Source organism: Varanus komodoensis, unplaced genomic scaffold (genome assembly GCF_004798865.1).
Source record: "Varanus komodoensis strain SLA01 unplaced genomic scaffold, ASM479886v1 scaffold16, whole genome shotgun sequence".
NCBI lineage: Eukaryota > Metazoa > Chordata > Lepidosauria > Squamata > Varanidae > Varanus > Varanus komodoensis.
The window spans coordinates 4,352,719-4,373,669 of record NW_025335468.1 but is presented as its reverse complement, the minus strand read 5'-3'; the positions used below and the strand labels follow the sequence as shown (position 1 = coordinate 4,373,669).

The 20,951-nt window shown below is 43.6% G+C and overlaps 1 protein-coding gene across 1 annotated transcript in view; it reads left to right on the top strand.

Moving 5' to 3' along the window:
* Positions 1–299: 299 nt before the first annotated feature.
* Positions 300–20,951, top strand: part of LMNTD2 (lamin tail domain containing 2) — a 37,759-nt gene continuing 17,107 nt past the window's right edge. The window contains exons 1-5 of the mRNA XM_044426072.1: positions 300–475; positions 6,444–6,519; positions 9,319–9,480; positions 15,738–15,836; positions 18,618–18,724. Of these exons, the coding sequence (XP_044282007.1) occupies positions 300–475; positions 6,444–6,519; positions 9,319–9,480; positions 15,738–15,836; positions 18,618–18,724 (620 nt within the window). The remainder of the gene's footprint in view (positions 476–6,443; positions 6,520–9,318; positions 9,481–15,737; positions 15,837–18,617; positions 18,725–20,951) is intronic.

Below are 20,951 nucleotides of genomic sequence, written 5' to 3'. Positions count from 1 at the left end.
AGTGTTAGAGTGCATATTTACTTTCTCTGATGTGTACATGCTACTTTTTTCTTGGTCACCTCTAGTCAAACAGGAATTGTAGGGTTTTGAAAGGATACAAAAAACATTTACAAGAGGCAAAAATGTGCATTCAAACCAGAAACAGCAATCCTTCTCTCGTGCTACTTTCACTTATTTGGGAAAAAATTGTCGGCAGCTTCTCATATAATTAGCTTCCCTGCCATCTGAGCCAAAGTGGTTTTCCTTGAGGTCACAGAATACAAACCCAGGTCTTCTGACTCCTTTGCAGGGAATTTACCATGTCAGAGCAGAATCAGAAGCTGCTGGAAAACCCACGTGCCCTGCTCCTGTTGCTTCATCAGAGGGATCTGGAAATCAAAGGGCTGAAAAGGGCTGCCCAGAAGGATCCGTCTGACAGACTTAGCTGCATTTTGCAGGAGCTTGTGAAGTCAAGGCAGAAAGTATCATCCATGAAGTGAGTCACAGAAACCTGGCTGACACTGGGGTATACTTCAAAACACATATAGGTTTAAAAAACAAGGCCTTGCCAAATTTAGGTGACCACGGAGGAGGGCTCTGTCTTTCCAGTTACATTCAGGGTGGCTGAATTACCTTGCTGAGAAGCGCGGGGAGTATCTAGTGATGGGTAAATGTTGTGTGACTGTTCCCATAGGAACTAACATTCCAGCATGCCTCACAAAAGTGAGATTGTAAACATCTTTAGCAGGTTGATCTGCTGAATGGAAGATCAATGTCCTGTAATCAAGCCAAATGGTGATGTACTCCAAGTGGGTAGCTAGAGGTTGCCATCCCTAGCTGGGAGGGGATCTCCAGTGTCGTGCCTGTGCAGTTCCAACTCACACCAGCATGTCTCCAGTGGGGGCAACAGAGGAGCAGCTGCTATGTGGGTACTTCCTCTGTAGCCCGAGTTCTCATGTCATCCAAGCAACAGGGGAAGGAACTGGACTGCAAGAGACTAGGCTCTGAGCTGGTCAAGAGCTTAGGCTGTGCCATTCAGGCTGTAGGAGTGGATCTCTACCACAGTAGAAAAGAAATATGCACATAAAAGAACTAACTGAAGGAAAGGCTCAGGATAGTGTGCTAGTTTTCTGCATGCAGAGATTTTTTTGCCATGGGGTTCCTTGAAAAAAGCCAGTGATAGGAAACTACCACCTCAGCCCACCACTTCATAAATGGCAGAATCACTGTAAATGAGTCAAACTTAGGTGGTGTAACTTCCACATGAAGAGCTAAGAAGTCTTACTAAATGTCTGATTCCATTCATGTCCCTGGATTGTAAGTCACCTCTTGCAGGAATTCCTTCCATGTTTCCAGCTAAGGTCTTAACTAGATTGGTCCCATGGGGGTCTAGACCCTAATAAATTTACCAGGGCCCCAGCTCTTCCTCCCCCCCCCCCCATCCATGAGTATCTACCAGTACTAAAGAAAGGGTTTTTTTTCCTCCCCTCTCAGTTTAATTGCCATGCAAGAACAATTGTCAAGGGAAATTGCAGCTAAGAAGGGTAAGGTTAACCTTTCCTTCCCTGCAGACTCCAATATCCCCCTCCTCAAATTCCCCCTGCATAGCGGTTAAGTTTAAGAAAAATATTTCTTCATGTGCTGCTAGCAGAGTTCCCACCCCGCTAAACTTAATTTTGTGGCTGTGTGTGAGAAATGTATACATGTATACATGTGTACATTTTATGCAGATTTGTGCCATACAGGCCTGAGCTTCAAGCCTTTTAAGCCCCTAGCAATGTCTGTTTCTAGCAGTGATTCTTAAGTGTCACAGAAACTTAAAAGGGATACCACTTCACAGTTCCTTGGTTGAATGGCTGAGCAAACAATGCAGTTCTCTATCTCTCTGAAGGAAGCAATGGAAACAAAAGCATGCCACCCATTCAGGCTTTGTCACCCATATCATGAATAAACTGATGAGGGCAGCCACCACCGGGCTTGTCATAAGAACGGCCTTCCTTTTACCCTAAGATTCCAAAGTATATATTGTGCCGTCTAGCTGTGGCTCAAGTCCCCTTTGAACTGCTAAATGGCAAATAAATCTCATCAAGTCTAGGGCAGGCTGGGGGTAGGAATGGATAGAACAGGTTCACTATTCTCTGAAGGCCTTCATTATTCAAAATCCTGTTTATTATATAGTTGTTTTAGGAATTGTTCCCTGCTTTTCCATCCCCCAAAGGAAGCCTGAATGGCGTTACTATTTCTTTTTACCAGCCTCTGTGCCTATGGTCTTAACCATGTTTGGCCTGAGAGCATTAATAGGCGAGAATGGATATCTCTGTGTACTAGCTGCAGGAAGAATCATGTTTTCACACACTATAATTCAAGTTCTGGCTGGGAAAATGTGAACCTCTCCACAGCATTTGTTGCTGATAGCTCATTTTCTGTGAAGGAAGACATCCGATTCAACACAACAAATGTGTAACACCTATGCAAGTAATATCCACAAAATGAATCCTGGAAAAACTGTTAAATCATTTTCTCATTTGGCTACCCAATACCGTCAGTCTTGCTGTTTCTTTGCTCCTCTGCTTGAGTTTCTAAACTGAAATTAAAGCTTGAATTTAAGCTGCACAGTGTGAAATGGAGAGCCAAGCATGAGTTCATCATGCCTTGCAGCAAAGTTGCCACTGAAAAGACATGCTGCTATCCTGCCAGAACAATCCTGGGGAGAGGAGACACCAAGAACAAGCAAGCCACAACCAGTGCAGGGAACCTTCAGAGTGACCCTACCAGTGTTCTCAAGAGAAAGAAGGTATTCAGTGCTCATCAGTACTGAGAGAACAGATCTGAGAAAGCACAGGCAAATCTCATCTTTATGGGACATTCATGTAATGGAAGGCACATAGCATCTAGCATTCCTAACCACATGTGGCCTTGATCTGGAGAGCATAACCTATGGCCCCCGTGGCCCAGATGGTGGTCTCCTGTGTGTGCCACGATCCCCTGCTGCTGAATTCTCTTTTCCAACAACCCTGATACAGACTGCTCTGTGTACTAGTAGCAGCAATGAGGAAAAGCAAATCCGTGTTTGGGTTGCAGGCGAACAGAAGGCTTTCCACTCCTTCCCTGGGTAATCTTTATACAGATTGCTTTTGTGACTATACTGTGTGTGTGTATGTGTGTGTGTGTGTGCATAAGCACACAACTCTGCAACCCTGAACTAGCATCAGATGTGGCCCTCCTGCACCCTGATCTAGACCCAGCTCTCTGTGATGGGTGCCTTTCCAGATGTTTTAGACTATCACTTCCAGCATTCCTGAATTTTGACTATGCTAACTGGAGCCAAAGGGAGTTGGAGTTCTAACATCTGGAGGGCAACAGGTTACAGAAGCCTGGTATATGTTGTGTTACCTGATGTTGTGCTTTAACCCCATTGCTCCTTATCATTGTGTGCACATAGGAACAACAACAACAAAAATTAGCAGTTAACTGCATGGTCTCTATATTTCTAGTTTTCCTAAATCTGAAATTAACATTCACCCCTTTTCCCCAGACACCTGTGATGCATAAGTACCCAGTGGAGGGATTGTATATCTTCCGGAGCTATAGCACTGAGTGGATGAGCTGGAGGTGCTATAAAATTTATTGTAAGCTGCCCCGAGGTGTTCTGTAGGGGACAGAATAGAAAAGCTTTTAATGAATATATAATAAAAAAACAAATGTGAAAGCACAAGGGGCTGTCCACCCTTCCTATTTCCCCTGGATCAATGTGACACCCAAAACTCCTTTGAGCATGGGATGATGCAGGAAGAGCTGTAGTTAGCGAGGAGGGGTTTGGGCTTTAGTTTTCATCCAGAAAGCTGGAAGTTGTAACTGATGTAAAACATCTGCTGGGCACCAGGCTGGGGAAGGCCAGTATAGATATAGTACATTTGCTTGGGAAGTTAACTGCATGGGTGCTACTTTGTGTCCATATGTGCAGCCATGCTGTGTGTGGGTTGGGCAGAATGTGACCCTGTAAGTTTGTCACTGCATTCTGAGTCTGCTTTGCTCAGCCCAATCTGCATTTGTTCTGTTTCGCGCAAACTTCTAATCATGCATCAAAATGGCTATCGTGTTGCCAGGATAAAGAAAAAAATAAACCCAGCTGGAAAAATCCATTTGCATTCTAAAGAAAGGAAGCTGAATGAAGTTTTGTTGGTCTATAATTGAAGCTGAAGAAGGTCATCCAATAGTCAAGTTATTTATCTGTCATGCATTTATTGGTTACATTTGCATCCTGTCATTCCTCCATGGAGCTTAAGGCAGCATGGATGATCCTCCTCCTCTTCTCATAACAACTCTGTGAGTTGGTTAGGCTGAGAGTAATTACCGCCAAGTCATTCAGCTATCTTCATGGCACAGTGGAGATTAGAACCCAGGTCTCCAGAGGCTCAGTCCAGTACTCTAACCAGTACAGCACACTGGCTGTCCACAGCAATATGTAGAATTGTTTGCTGTGGTTATTTTTGGGTTGGCTCCAGAGTTTTATTCCTCCTGCAAAGTTCTTCTCAGGATGCTCCCACTGGTGGAAAGACAGTGGAAGGCCATTTTCTGATTCACCCTTTCCTTTGCAGCTTCTAGCATCACCTCCCCACTGCTCTGGAGGTGCCCAGGAGCAAATTTTCAGGGAACATACAGAACTGCAGTGGAAAGTCCATGGCCCAAGCCAGAGACAGCGTCACCTCTCATTTCATATACAAAACCTGAACTGGCAGTTAAACCTTTCTTTCACACAGGTGATAGGACAGCATCTTCACCAGAGCATAGGAATCTGCCTTTTACTGAGACAAGCCATTGTCCCATCTCACCCGGTACTATTGACACTGACAGGCAGCAGTCTTTCCAGAGTATTTCTTTCCAGGATTTCCAGAGTAAAAGGCAGCATTCTTTCCTAGCTCTAGCTGAAGATGTCAAGGACTTATCTCAGGACACTCTGCATCCAAAGCAGGTGACCTCCCACTGAGCTGTGACTTGCCTCCACCACACATAAGGTAGCAAACTAACTTAGGAGCTAACTTCATTGCTGCCTTCCAGCATCTGCCACCTAATGGTAGAGCCGGCAAAGATCTGTTCCTCTCCTGCCTCCAAAACGCTCAGAAATCAAAAGCCTCCAGCCAATGGATGGGTTCCTTCCATTGGCAGGAGGTGTTTGCTGAATGAAACCTGTTATTAGAATGAGACAGCATGCATTTCAGTAGTATAATTCCAAAGTTTATCCTTGTGGTTTTTTGTTCCTGACTGCCATTGAGTATGCCGGTGTCTTTGCCAGTACTATCCCACCTCCCCAAATTCAGGTACTCTTCTAATATTTTGCTTTTTCAAATGCAAGCTCTTATATTTTTTTGTCTCCAGTCACATGTGTGGTTGCTGGGAATCCAAAGAAAAAAGCAACTTCTGCAGAGAGTGAGAATGAAGTTTAGGCAGCCTTCCCAGCCAGATCCTCATATTTTATTTATTTATTTATTTATTTACAGCTTTTATATCCCATCCTTCCATGGAAGTGCTCAGGATGGCTGACATAATATAACATTATGAAATACAATATAAAAACTACAATTATTAAAATATCTAAAATTGAACATTATAAACGAAACAATAGGAAAAATTGAAAGTGCAACTGAAAACAAAAAGAAACAAACACACAAAAAAACTTAACATGTCTAAAAAGCGTATATTCATGATAGGCTTCTTCTAGAAAAGTTTCCTGAAATCTGGGGTCCTCCAGCTGCTGGGCTGCAATGCCTGTTGACCCCCCGTCAGCATCGTCATGTGAGGATGATGACAGCAGCACATCTGGAGGGCACCAGGTTGGGAAAAGCTAAGTTAAAGGCTTCCAGGTATATACAGAGCATAGATCAAAGAGCGTAAGAAACTATAAGTTTTGACATAAACCAATCTGTATGATAGTTTATTTATTCTAGGTTTTTAATTTTCTCCAAACATGGCTTGGATATAAATGAAATGCATGATTCAAGAAGGAGGAAGCCATTAGCGCAGACCTGGGCATTGTACGGCCCGCGGGCCACATCCGGCCCGATGGCTGACCCTGACTGGCCCGCATGAGGTCACTGGCAAATTAAAAGTCAATGCAAATATATATCGTCGCAATATAGATGCGAGCAATACAACTGCTTGGTCCGGCCCTTAACAACTGTCGAAGTTTCTCATGTGGCCCCATAGGAAAATTAATTGCCCACCCCTGCATTAGCGGCAATGAGCCTTGCTGGCTATTTGCTACTCCACTACCGAAGGTGGCCTGCCTGCCTGCCTGCACTGGTTGCTGAGGAGCTTGGGCAGGCAGAGATCTTGCAAGATCCTGTGGGCAGCTGGTTGCCACTGTGTGTACAGAGTGCTGGACCAGATGGACCTCTGGTCTGATCCAGCATGTCTTTTACTATGTTCTTACATTCTTATGACATGTTATCTATATTTATTTATAGAAGTGAAAATGCGCTTCAGAAAGAAGTAGATCAGCTGAGTGCTGAACTGACAGCTGTCAAGGAAGACCACAAACAGGTGAATGACTTATGGATGCAGAGAACGCTGGGTGGCTCTTTGACTTTGGCAGGCTCAAGTATTACAGACACCTAGGCATGCTGACTTACAGACCAGTGCAGCAAATCAGGATCCTGAAAAACTGTCCAAGCCATAGTCAAATCTTGCTGAAACCATTCATTTATTCACTAGAGATGGATTTCAGGGATCATGTTATTCTTTGATGAGAAAAGCTCTTCATCATTTATGATTCTGGAAACCAGAGCTTAAACACCAGGTTGAATTTTGTAGAAATTAGCAGAAGCCCTGGTGGATCAGACTGCAAGTCCATCTAGTCCAGCATTTTGTGTCCCACATTAGCCAGCTAGATCCCTTCAGGAAGCCCTCATGCAGGGTTGTGGAGACAGCAGCTGTCTCCATGACTTTCCAGCCACTAAGATTCAATGACATGCTGCCCTGGTCCGTAATTCCATTTTATTGGTATGATAAGAAATCACAGCTTGTTCTAATATCTATCACCAAGATGGCCTAAACAAGATGGTGGGAGGCAAGCCCAGGACTGCCTGAGCTACCTTTGTGTTGGGATAGGATCAAGGCTCTGGGAGGCATAAGGATGCTGGGTCAGAATGCACCAAGTTCAGGACCTTGGGCAGCAGCTGAGAGCAGAAGGGTGTTGCTGCTGATTTTGCTCAGATTACACAATAACCCATACTAAGGTGTTGAGTTTGGGCTGAGTGTGGGTTGTTACTAAGCTAATGATGGTTGTTAAAATGTGGCTTATCACATTGTCAGAACCCAGTAGTACTAACAAGCCATGGCTTGTTCACTAGAAACAGCCCATGAAGAGAACTTATACTTCATTGTTGGGTTGTGTACTGTGGATTTTTCAGGGTGGTTATCACAGTTGTGTTCAGACAACATGATAATCCTTGCCTCAACAAGAACTCAGTGTTGAGTGACAGCCCACACAATCCAGTGCTTAACCTTCCAAGTGCTTCAGGGACTGGGGATGCCACCACAAGCTCCTCCTGGGCAGCAAGGAGCTGGGTTGCAGGGACCTGGCCCATGGAGACTCTATAAAGCTTTGGTGGTCTTCCAAGGAGATGATAGTCTTTCCCTCAGCATAAATACACACCCCTGGTATCTGAGGGGCTTTGTGCAGAGTCTAATGCTGGAGAATCCCCTCAGGTTGGAATGGGAATTAGGCCTCCTCAAAGCTACTCAAATGACAGATCTCAGGGTCTTGGGAGATAATATTAATTAGGATTGACAGATCCATTCTCTGTAATTTTATCAAGTCCTTTTCAAATCCATCTAAGTAAGTGATGCTTCTTGCAGTAACACATTCCATGCATCAAATATTTATTGTGTGAAGAAGTACCAAACTATTTTGCTTATGTGAAATATCCTGCCGATTAAATTTGCTTGTTGGCCCTGATGGCTATTGCTGATGTTATGAACCTGATACCTGCCAGATGTGTTGGATGTAGATGGGACATTGTGGGCCAACATATCTGGGGATAATGGGATTTGCTGTCACACACATCTGGCAGGCACCGGCTTGAGGAAGGCTTTTCTATCATGTCCTATCAAGTGGCATCAAGTCACTTTTTTCTAAACTAAAACTAAACTTCAGGTTGTCTTTCCAAGTGCAGGTGTCCTTATTTTTGTTGCCCTTTTCTGCAGATTTTTCAGCTTTACAATATCATTTTTGAAGAACTGTAAGCAGCATTTTAAGTAAGGCAGCATCATAGATTTGTTGCATGGAATTATATCACTGGCAGTTTTACTTTTAGATTCTTTTCAAGTAAACTGTAGCATGGAATTAATCCATCATTTTATTTCTCCCTATCCACTGCATCCCTAAGATCTTATTCCTGGTCACTGGTAGTTCAGACCATTAATGTATGTATGAAGTTAGGATTCTCTGCTCCAATGTCTACCACTTTGTATTTACTTACCTTAAACCTTATTTTGCCATTTTATTGCCCATTCGTTCATTTTGGAGGGAACTTTATGGACTTTTTCTAATTGGATTTCATAATCTTGAGCAGTGTACTGTCATCTACAGTCATCCCAGTGCTCGCCTCTCCCTACAGATTACTTATGAACTAGTCAAAAAGGACTCATCCCAGAACAGGTTTGTGGCACACCCAACTCCTTACATGTCTTGGTTGCAAGGACTGGCCCTTTATTCCTACTCTATTTCCTGTTCTTTAAGCAGTTAGTGGTCCATAAAAAGGACTAGCCCATAAACTGGTAGACTCTAAATTTACTCAGGAGCCTTTGGTGAAGGACTTTAAAGGCTTTCTGGCAAACTGTGCATACAGTGTGAACCAAACTGACCCTATCCACATGTTTGCAGACTCTTTCAAAGAACACCAGAAAGCCAGTGAGGACTTCTTTCATACTTTGCAGACATCCTGATTCTTCTTCTTCATTTTATCCTTATTTATGCTTTCCATCAAATTACTTGTGACAAATATTAAGCTTATTAGTCTGTTCTTGGATTCCTCACAGACAGTTTGGGGAAAAGGTGCATGTTTTTCCTTAGAAGACTAGCAATTTCATGTTTGAATTTTGAAAGAACTCTGAGGTGGTTACTGACTAGATGCAGTAATTTGGGTAAATTAAAATTTGAATTTATCAGTAAGTTTTGTCACCTCTATTTGACTCAGTTCTTCAGACTTCCTTCTGGAAAATGTCGGTTTGGGTAACTGTCCTACACGTTCTATAGTTCTGCTAAATGGAAAATTTGGGCTTTGACTGTTCAATAATAATTTCTTCAACATATTCTCCCCTACTTTTCCTTCCAAAAAGGAAATGCAACAGCTAGAAGATAAACTCCTGAAATCAAAATTACACATCCTGCAATTGCAGAAGACTGTGAAAACCCTGTCAGCAAAACCAGAGGGAAAGATAGATTCTGACTCCAGCACATCACTGGATGAAGGGTCAAAATTAGCACGTGAATGCTTTGAGGTAGGAGCAAAAATGCATATGCCAAATATATTGTATTGCAAATAATGATTCCAGTGAATGAAATTATCATAATATAATATATATAACAATAAGCAAATGATCACCATATGTGCTCCTGCTTTGTTTATCAGTTGCTGGCGTTGGCTGGGACAGACACTACTTTTTTAAAAAATCATGAAAGCAAGCATATGCATGCTGTCAAATATTAGAAAAAAGAAAGGTAGTAGAGGAGTTTTTACTCTGCACCACATCACGTAGCGTGACTTGTTTGCCTGCAACGTGCCCCACAGAGGATCAGGCACAGCGGATGCTGAGGCGCCTCCCTCCCTCTCTCCCTGCTTGGCTGTTCCGCAGGTATCCTAGGGAACACTGCAGGGACACCAGGGCTTCCCCCTTCCTCGCTGCTGCCTGATAGTGGTACAAGAGTGGGGAGGGAATGGGGACATATCCATTGCCTCTGTCTGCTCATGGATAAGTTGGGGTGCTGCCCACCATCTTGCCCAGCCAAAAGTGCTGGCAGCTACAGTAGCTAATGGGACAGCCTCTTCCCTGCCACCACCACCAACTCAAAACGGCAGACAGGGAAATCCTAACCAACTGGGATCTGTGTGTCATTCTCTTGGACCTCCTGCTGCAGAGTCCCATGCAAACATGGTTTATCCCCCACCATTGCTTGGCATCTGCTCAGTGGCCATCACGGCAAGCAATGAAGGCATGATGTGCTGGGTCTGCTCTGTGGGGATCTGGCAGAATGCGCCAACATGATCAGCCCTGAGCAGGGGCTTTGAGACAGAACACATGATGGATACTGGTGGCACTTCCTCCTCAAGCCCCAAGTGGGCAGTTCATCCCCTTGTCTTTCAGCACGTTGCCTGCTCAGAAGTGTTGCCTCCCATGGACGTGTTAAGCGGAACCTCTTCCAGTGGAGACCCAGCAGTTTGTGACTCTTCCAGCCCTCACCAATGTAGGCTTTCAAGCTTCCCCGGGGCTTGTTGTGTCATCTGGGTTTAGACAACTTGACAAGCCCAAAGGAAGGTATGAAACCCCACAACACCCTGGAGAGGGGTGCACTGGGTTTGGGCAACACACTGAACCACCATGGCTTTGAAGATGCGGGAATTTAGTGCATTCTGCAAACCAAGCCATGGATTCTTAAACCAGCTTAAGCTGTAGCACAGGTGAACTCTGAACTAGGGCAGTTGTTTCGAGACTGCCAAGATGCATAGATTAAAAAAATAGCTGGACTGGAGTTCTCAACTGTACCACTTCATAATACAGGTGTGTGAGGGGGTCATGTTCTGTAAAGTTCTCACACTTAAAAGCTCCCTGCTTATAGTAAAATAGGGAGAGAGGTGTAATAAACATTCTCCCTTTACCTTCCATACGTAGGAAGGGAGTTGTGTTTGACTGAGCATATAAAAATAAGACAGCCCCCTCCAAAAAAGTGGCATTCTGAAATGATATAGTCTAGTTCTCAACTTTCTCACCTGCCTAATGAATAAAACACCCCTAAGGAAGCATATTGAAAGATGTAGATGGGCATATGGGGAAACTCACATTACTCTGTACGGTGTAACACTTGGGTTGACCAGTATCACAGGAAGCTTGAACTTTAAAAAAGTTTTTATAAGTGCCAACGCCACATAGATCCACCCATTTTGAAAGGACCACTGTGCAACTTAAGGTGCAGCCTCTTCAATGAACAAGCTTGCGTGCTCTTGTCAAGCAAGACATAGAAATTGGAGGGAAGCTCATTTCCCCCCCTTCTTTCTCTTCTTAGCGATTGAGTATGCCCCTTGGCTTATCTGTTACTCCTTGCTGTCCATGCCTGCCTAGGCAGTGCTGAGGCATACAAAGCCTGTGAGAAAAGCTCTAAGTCCAGACTGATTTTTTGTCCCTTGGAGATGTCGATCACTTGGAGACTGAAGGAGTGCCGGAGCAGCTCTACAGTGGCAGCTTAACAGAAAAGGTTAGGAAAGGTGTTTGATTGAATCAAGGAAGAACATTGCCCGTCAGAAGCAATTGCTTGATTATCTTGACATGGTTTCAGAGAACTGGAGAGGAGTATGCCAAGCAGCCAAACTGTCAAATGCAGAAGTGGGAGAAAGGAGGGAACAGGGTGTGGGAAAGCAAAGCAAAACACCTTTTCCAAGTCACGTACCCAGTGACCCTGCAGGCTCATGGGCAAAGAGCTCCCCAGCATCTCCAGAGTAGCTTAAAATGACAGTGATCAAACTAGCTGTCATTTCAGACAATTACAAAAATTCATCCCATCACCATTCTTCTCACTAAGCTTAATTATAGTAGTGGGTCAAATGTGGCTAGATGGAAGCCTCTGAAAGCCCATGTAATAAGAGAAATGAGTTTTAAACTTTGCAGAGGAAAGTCCAGAACTTATGTTAGTACTCGCATAAATAACAGCTCCAGAGATAGGGAGGAAAACAGGGAGGGTTGGCAAACATGCTGAGAATGCTGATTAGAAGGAGCAGAAAACAAAAAAGGTCCCATGGATGCCAGCAGGATGATTCCGAGCAGGTGGTTAAGCACATCAGGTGTGAAGCTGCATCTGAACTTGGAGGTTTGATGAAGCCATTTGGAAAGTCATGGATGCTTCCGCCCCCTTTAAATCTGTTGAATCTGCTTAAAGTTGTTGTTGAGGCTTACAGCATGCAAAAATAGTTTATGTTCAAGCTAATTATTAACAGGATCTAACCAGTTCATACAGACAGAATACTTTGCAAGTTTAAAGAGAAATAAGGTGCTCAACTCTCAGACACTCCGGGCCTTTTTCTGCATAAAATTTCATAGACTTTCACCCTAAATATCTTAACCTAATAGGTATCACAAAAATTCAAATGAACAAACAGTACCCTATCCTTGATATTTCCAATAATTAAGAAATGCTGGGGTTTCATTCATCCTCTTATTCTCCTCCTTCATGTTCCCCGTCCCCCCAGTTCTGCTGCAAATCCTCTGGAGCAAATTTCAGGGATGTGCAAAGGTGGGGGGGGGGGCGTTCTGATCACACAAGGCTCCAGCTCTCAGGGAAGCTATGGATGTGCACAACCTCTTTCAGCCTGGGCACCAAATTCCATTTGGAGGGCCACATTTGGTTAAGCTGGAGGCGAAAGAGGTAGGCTCAAAATACCAGCAAAGGGACACAGTCATCTGGAGAACCCCAGAAAGCCAAATTTACTCCCTGGAGGGGCAGATTTGTCCTCAGGTTCTGTGCCACAGTCAAATTATTTTGCACCTTCACAGAATTAAGTATCTTGTGTACCTCAAGTGTCAAAATGCCAGTTAAATCCATTTCCATGCCAGGTTGGAATGTGACAAAATTCGGCAAACCCGGTGGAGTGTGAATATTTCTGCAAGGCACTGTGTGCTAATCAAATACACAACTGACCAATATAAGCTTTTAAATCCCTGGGCATGCTTAACACATGGTTGATTTTTCAAACCATCTAGAAATAATTTCCCAGTTTATCCCCTGCACATCAAATACAGTCTTTTCAATTTTTTATTATGATGTTGTGATTTTTATTGGTCTTTCTTTCCTCTTTTCTCCTGTTCTTCCTCTTTTTATTGGTCTTTCTTTCCTCTTTTCTCCTTACACTGACTCAGAAGAGATGCACTGTGGCCCAACAGCCAAATGGAAAGCAGGAGCAGCCTGCAAGCGCCCTCCTCCTCTCCCTTATTTATTGGTAGTTCTGGACGATGTTCCATGGTGTTTTTTCTCCCCCTTTCTCAGTCTGTTTCTGAATGGCTAATAACATTGCTGCAACTTCCTACCCTTTCACTCTCCTTCTTGCAGTGTACATCAGAAACTGATTACGTATAAAATCGAACTAAGTCTGATTGCGGTATCTGGCCGCTAGGGGGCACACTCCACTTGCCAAATGCTTGATTCATGCCCTCTTCTCTTCTCTTTTTCTGGGAAGCGAACGCCTCGAAGTCCCAGAATATTTAGCACGGTCACATAGACACACACATTCTACACACTCTTTTATTTATATTTGATTTGATGTAGAATCTGCTTCACTGCAAAGACTCAAAGTCAGATAGTTTAAAAAAAAGACAAACATGTGAAATAACTTCAGCCACAAAACTGTCAGCACAAATTAGATCTTGAATCCTACAGAAGATACTCCATTTTTGCTGTGTGATGGTTAGAATGCCTGACATTTTATGGCTGATTGCTACATCCAAGTATATCCCTTTTCTCTGGCTGAGTTCCTAAACTGGAGTGTCTAGATAGCATCATTAATCTTTCTGCCACTCACCACCTTTCACTGCAGCGTTGCTCCGTGTATCTCCACCAGTACCATAACACAGACATGTTGTGCCCTGCTGGGGTTCTCATCATTTTTAAATTTAAAGAACTACTCAACAAGAATCAACTAACTGGTATCAGTTGTAATGCCCAAACATCTCCACCAGCAGGACTGGTTGACCTCAAGGCTTGTCAGGTATGAAAAGGACAGATTCTGTTTTAGGGCTATTAAGAAAAGAATAAAAAACAAAACTGGCAGTGGTCACAATGTCTTTGCGCCAGGAGTGCCAAATTGTATCCAAGTGGTGCCCCCTGCAGATGCCTTCACAGACCTGGTGGGGCCACTCTATGGTTGTCACAGAAGTCTGCCCCAGCCTCTGCATTCTTCAGCAGATGAACTTTTTTTTTGGGGGGGGGGGTTGGATAAGTGCTAATTTGCACATATGCTAATGCACAGTAGCACTAATGCGATTAGTGAATGAATGCTAGTATGCATTAGCACAAGTGGGTCATAATTATTTCATATAATTCCCTTAAGTTAAGTAAGATTCAGTCAATAAATGAATAACCTGTACTGCATACACCCTGACCTCACCCAGTCCCTGACTGCGGTGACGCCTCAGTCCAGCTTCCCCAACTGGGGAAGGATACAGGGTGTTCAAAGCACTTAGCACGCCCATCCCCTCCCAGGTAAGAGAGGAAGCAGCATCCAGGGGAATCCCCACAGCTGTCCCCAGTGACAATTGAAGGCAACAGTGGAGTTTCCTCTCCTGAGCATGGGGCTTGTGGGGGGGGGGAGGGGTCACCACATGCCCTGTTGGCTGGATGGGCTGGCCTGACAGGGCCAAATTGGCCTGCAGGTCAGTGTTTCCCCATGAGTGCCTTATACAAATCTATGGCATTCTCAGGGCCTTTGGTTTCCTATCCTTAGTTTCATTGGACCAAAAATGGTCTTTTACTTGTCAATGGAAGAAGATGCTGCTCCTTCATCTCCTTTTCAGCCAAATGGAATTGCTTGGAGATGAGATCTGGAAATGGACGGTTCTAAGAACTAGTAGATATAATCAATTCCACTTGTTTAAAAAAATTGGACTTTGAATTCATTCCTGGAAGCATTCTAGGCTTGTTATGCAGGTGAGATATTTAATTGCAACAGACTCCATTGCACTCAACACTAGTCATAAATAGCAGGTGGGGAATCTTAAAATGGAAAATAGAGCCCTTTGGATTGTGCTACCCAGCCTCCAGCTCTGAAGAACAGAAGACGTTCCCTTCTAAATCAGACTATAGGCCAATCTAATCTAGTATCCTATGTCCCATGCTGGACAACAGCAAGATGCTTCTGGGAAACTAACAATCATAGCTTGAAAGCAGTAAAATTCTCTTGTTCTTGCTCTCCAACAATTGATATTAAGAGGCATGCTGCAATTGCCTTCATAACTCATACCCATTGATGGATCTACTCCCCAAGAATGTGTCTAATGCCTTTTTAAAGGTAGTTAATCTCCTTTTGGAGGATTCTTGTTCTGAAAGACAAATTCTAAGCAATAAATTAGCACCTGTCAGACTATATTGTGGCATTAACTTCCAGAAAATTCTCACAGACTGCATGAAGCTAAACTTCCTTTTCACTTTCACATAATTAATCTAAATTCTATACTATCAGAGAATCAGAAAAAGTTTGTTCTATCCACTTTACATTATGCAGAATTTTATAGATCATGTCCTGCTATGTGTTGCCCATTTTAGTTCCAAACATTCCTTGTAGGGCAGACACTCCAATCCTTTGACCATTCTGGATGCTCTTTCCTGCATTTTTCCCAGTGCAGAAATATATACTTTTTCTGATGCTGTAGCAAGCAATGTGATATTATATGTTCTGAGCAGCTTGGGGGAAAGTCCAGATTGTATATGTAACCCCAAAATACTAACAAAATAGATCTCTAATTCTAATTCTGTGTGCTTTTTTCCCTTTCCTGTATAGATGTGGTCAGAGACGGGAAGTAGAATAACATCCACCAAAAGTGATCTAAGGCTTCGGAGAATACCAAAGCACACCAGTTTTGTTGATGCCTTTCATAAGGTTAGTGTCATGAAGACAGAGGTTGTAGCAGAATACGGAAAAGTGTGAGCACTAATTGCCTGAACCTGCAAAGCCCAATAGAGATATGTTGTCGTCTTTTACAGAATTGCTATAATCTACTTCACTTAAGCCTACTTTCCTGGGAGTAAGTCTCATGGAATTCAGTGAGTCTGACTTTTGAGTAGGCACATAAAGTTTTGCATGATGCAATTGCTATGGGCTTATCATTCCCCACTTCATGAGTTCTTTCTATGAAGTTATGACCTTCCAGTTTCACCTCTGTTTTTAAAGAGCACTTTTGGTGAGGATTTCTTAGAGCAGGGAAAACTCAGTATTTGTTAAAAGTGAAAAATTGCTTTTTCCACAGATCTAATTGCACTAGTCCACTATACCACAGTGCCACCTAGTGGTTATGTGGCAGGGAAAAGGAAAGGAAATGCTTTTTGTGGAGTGCTCAGAGCACTCAATTCTGAGACAAAACTCAAACTAAATAGAGCAGATTAATAATCTTGTGTGGAAAAGCTCATACAGATTGTGTTGCAAAGAAGACAGCTTGGAAGCAGAAGTCTCTTAAAGTGAAATTAAACAATGCAATAGGTTCAATTGTTTGCATTTTACCTGTATTCACACTTTGTATCCTGATACTTTTCAGTTCAAATGGGCAGGATGGAGACGAAAATTATTTTAGTGATCATTGGACTGGTGCTTGAGAATTCTGGGTTCTAATTCTCATTCAGCCATGCTGCTCAGAGGGTAACTTTAAGAAGGTCACTGACTCTCAGCCTAACCTACCTCACAGGGTTGTTGTGAGAATAAAGTGGAGAGGAGCCACCTTGGGTTCTTTGCAGGAAAAAGGTAGGATAATATATTAAAAAAAAAATAAGAAGATCTGCCATTTAGAGAGTCCTTAATTTCAAAAAAGAAAAAAAAAATGTTGCCACTTCTGCTGCAGCTGGGGTACCCAGGTACCAGGTGTCTTATCTGGAAAATCTGCTCCTTAATTCATTCCTAAATATTACGGGGCTATCTGGTCACTCAGTGGGGATGCCTGAAATACACACTTCTCTGTAACTTCACATGTGCCTTGCCTAGTTCCCTCACATTCAAAGTGGGTTCTGAAACTGAGTTTTCATGAGCCCTGTCTCAAATTTAGGTAGCTCAGGAAAGAAGTCAAATGTGCAACCCCTCAGGTGCACAGGCCCTGAATCAGGTAGGGCTTGTTCTGACTGCGTAATATAAAACCACTTTACAAAGGTTTAGTTATGCTGAGTCCATGTGCCCTGTGGTCCTGGAGTGGATGGATGAAAGACACGGTGCACCCAAGCTCCCTGGAAGGCCCACTGGGTAACATTCTTCTAGATGTCAGGATGTCAATTCCCAAAGGACAAGAGCAAAATGAAGGCAACCCTTCCTATTTCTGGGCGTAGGTATAGGCTTGCACATGGTGACTGGGGTGTCTAAGAGTGGGAGAATTTACTGAATGGGTGAATATCTGCTTGAGTTTGTGGTGTACAACACCGGAGCCAAAAGCTACTCTCCCCAAGTTTCTGCCCCTGCCTTTCTGCAGCATTGTCCCCGGTCTACCTACAGAACTTGTAGTATCCTGCAGGAATGCTTCTGGGGCTGAGGCTGTCCTCTTGCTGCTAGTCCACTTTTAAGTCATGCTCAGCACCCTAAAGGAGCCTTCCCCAACTCCAGCTGCTGTTGGACTGCAGTTCCCCTCTCCCACAACCAGTGCAGCCCATGAGTTGGGTTGATGAGAGCTGGAGTCTGAAACATCTGGAGGACACCACTTGGAGGAAGGCTGCCACAATTTTCTCTCCCTGATACTGATTGGTTGCTCTGGTTGTTGGTGGGACTGGGAGATTGCCTTTTCACCAGTCAACATTGGTCAGATGCTGGATCCAGAATAAGCTTTCTTACAGGCACAACCCTGGGCATGAGTAGGCAAGAGAAAGGTCTACATGAGAGCCAGTGAAGCTCACTCTCAGCCTGATCTACCTCACGGGGTTGTTGCTAGGATAAATGGAGTGGGGACGGATTATGTATGCCACCCTGAGTTCCTTGCAAGAGGAAAAATGGCAGGATAATGATGCAATGTAGTAAGAATAATACAGTTTCCAGCATGCTTCAACCAGCCATGCTGGGGCATGACTGCAGATGCACACCCCTTTGTATTCTAAATTTGCATAGGATTGCCCCTAAATTAGTGATTGTCTTTCCATGCATTTAAATTATTATATTCCTTATAATCTGTTATGGAGATTTCCCTTTAAACTACATGCAGTTTATCAGCTCAACATGACAGAATGTAAACATGTCATAACTCAGCCTTAGAATCTGAACATGCTTGTCTTACTGGCTTTATTACTCTATGTTCTTTTCTGTCATTTATCTTTTTCATTCTGTGTATTCTCTCAGGTTGGGACTGTCTTTCAGTACTTACATGAATAGTGTCTGGATCAGTGAAAGCCGGTTTGTGTGTGTGTATGCGTGCATGTGTGTGATATTGTATTTGCTTGCCAATGTGCACAAACACAGATTGAAACATACACATGCCCACATACTTCAAAACATTATTTTTCCAAAATAAATAGGCAGTTTCCTGAAGAGGAACTCAAGCAGGCAGACACATAAAGTGACGGTAATTTCAAAGGACTGTGGGTCTTACTGAGAAGTTCTATGCACATTGTACTGCGGGTCCACAGTTACTGCCTTTCAGACCAATTGTTATCCTTTGCATGTGGTGTTTAACAGCTTTACCACCTTTCTCTGTTTTAGTTTGGGAGTGTCACACAGCAAGAGAAAGATGAAATAATCACTCAGTTGGAATCTGTAGCTGGAAAAGCACAGCTTCATCATCCCATAGAGGGAAGTTCACAGGGAAGGTAAATGCAAATCGTAAGTCTTCTGACAGAAGGTGTCCAAAAGGGGCGTGGGGGAAATGAACCAACCACTCTGAAATGAGATGGCACAGAAGGCACCCAAGAACATACTTAAATACAACAGATAATGCACTCAGCTCATCCTAGAACATCTCCCCCAAACAGGTGCCTTCCAGGTGTGTTGCACTGCAGCTTCCTTCATGCTCAGTATTCCAGGTACATCCAGCATTTGTAGAAGACTACGACTTGAGAAAGCCAGGCCCACAAAGGCCCAGTCCCAAAGGACATGTTCCTTTCTGTCCTGCCACCTACCTTCCCACTTGGAAACCTGCACTGGTGCTGCCTCTGAGAAATAATTTAGAAAAAGATATTCCACTTTCACAGTTATTGCAGTTTCTTCAGCTCTTTGGAATAAGCACTAAACAAAATGAGCATGCCTGAAATAGAGGCAGCTGTCAGTAAGGAGGCTGCAGTTTTATGTTTGTCATGTTCAGAAATGGATCACTGTGGTGATACACTTAGTCCAACCCTTTTTAAAGCCCCATGATTTCCTCAGTCAAGGCAAAGGAAAACCATTTATTTCAAGTTGTAGGTAATTGGTGTCCATCCACTAGTGGAAAGCTCTTTGATCCAGCCAAAGCTTCTGTCAGCAGAACGGAGAGGAAGGTGATTCCCCCTCTGCTAAATCAAAAGCCTTCACTCGGTGGAGGGGCAACAATTGGTTACAAGCCATTGTGTCTAAAGTGATTCTCGCACATTAGCTCTGGTATCTTAAAATAGCTCAGTTAAAGTATGCCGGTCATATTATCCTAGTATTGTGGATGGGGGTTGGAGGTGGGCTGAAGCAGAGAAAGAGCCCTTTCAGCAAAATTGGAACTAGTTATCCAGGGGTGGCCAGACTTGTTCAGTGGAACAGCCACATCCAGTAAATGTCAGATGTTTGAGAGCCGCAAGTGGGTGCCCGTGGGCAGTGACCGCGGGTGGAGACCAGCAAGCAAGCACCTGTGGACGCCCACAGTAGCGAGTGGCGAGCCCCAAAATAAACTCGAAAAGCCGCATGCAGCTCCTGAGCCTCAGTTTGGCCACCCCTGCAGTTACACACCAACGGAACTGCACGTGCTATAGACTCCCTGCCACAGTTTTTAATAAAGTTCTCAGTTTGGCCTCATCACTAGGCAGCACCGCCTCAGCTATTAAAACCTTTTAAGTGCTGCCACAGGAAAAAAGCTGCTCTACCAAAAGAATCCCAGTAGCCCAGCTCCTATAGCATAGGCAGGCATAGGATTGTCCTTCCCAATAGAAACTACCTTCCAAAATAAATAAAAGATGTTTGTTGGCCTCTTCGCTCGGACCGCTGCAATGATGAGATTATGCACTACCTGCTATCTCTCCTTCAGTCCTACATTGCATAGAGTCTAAGATTTCAGAGCATGTGTAGAGTGCTCTGCAGGAAAGATGATTGGAGAAAGCATGGGAGCATCTTTGGAGAGCATCACTGTTGGTTCCAAGGAGAAAATATAGTTGTTCAGACCAATGGCAAGAGAAGTCATGTATCTCTTATGTACATGGTTTAGTTAACCAGTCATAAATGTATTTAGAGGTTGATTCTTCTTTCATAATTATTCTAAACTTTTATTACAAAATACCCAGCCAGTTCCAACTGTGAAAAAGAGATTAACTTTGGAATGTGTAATGGGGACAAAACCCAGGCAGCTGCTTCTCGAAAGAGATGCTGAGTTGCTGTCTAGGTGATGTTGTTGGTCTATATCGGAATATAGTAGCATTTATTACAAATCGTTTATCAAGAAGCCTTGTGAGACATACTATATTGGCATCTAGAGTTTGCCAGTTTCTTGCCTAACAGTAATCTCAGTGCTTGTAATCTCAGTACCAGATTACTGCAGTGTGCAAATGCTGGGCTTTAGGCTGGTCTGGAAGCAGCGGCCATGCAGGATGCAGCAACTTGACTGCTGTTAGGAGCTGGTCATTTTCCAGATGTACCTCCTTCAATGAGGGTATTGCAGTAGCTGACTATTTGCTACCTGCCCAAGTTTATAGTTTTGCTATTACTGTATATAACCCTAAACAACCTGGGACCACATTATCTGAGAGAGGAGTTTCTCTTTTGCCAATCTACCTGGGCAATAAGATAATTAGATGGGGTGACCTGCAGGCCATTTGGAAGCCATCTAGAATAGATCTTTCACTGTTTTGGCTTTCTCTCTCTGGC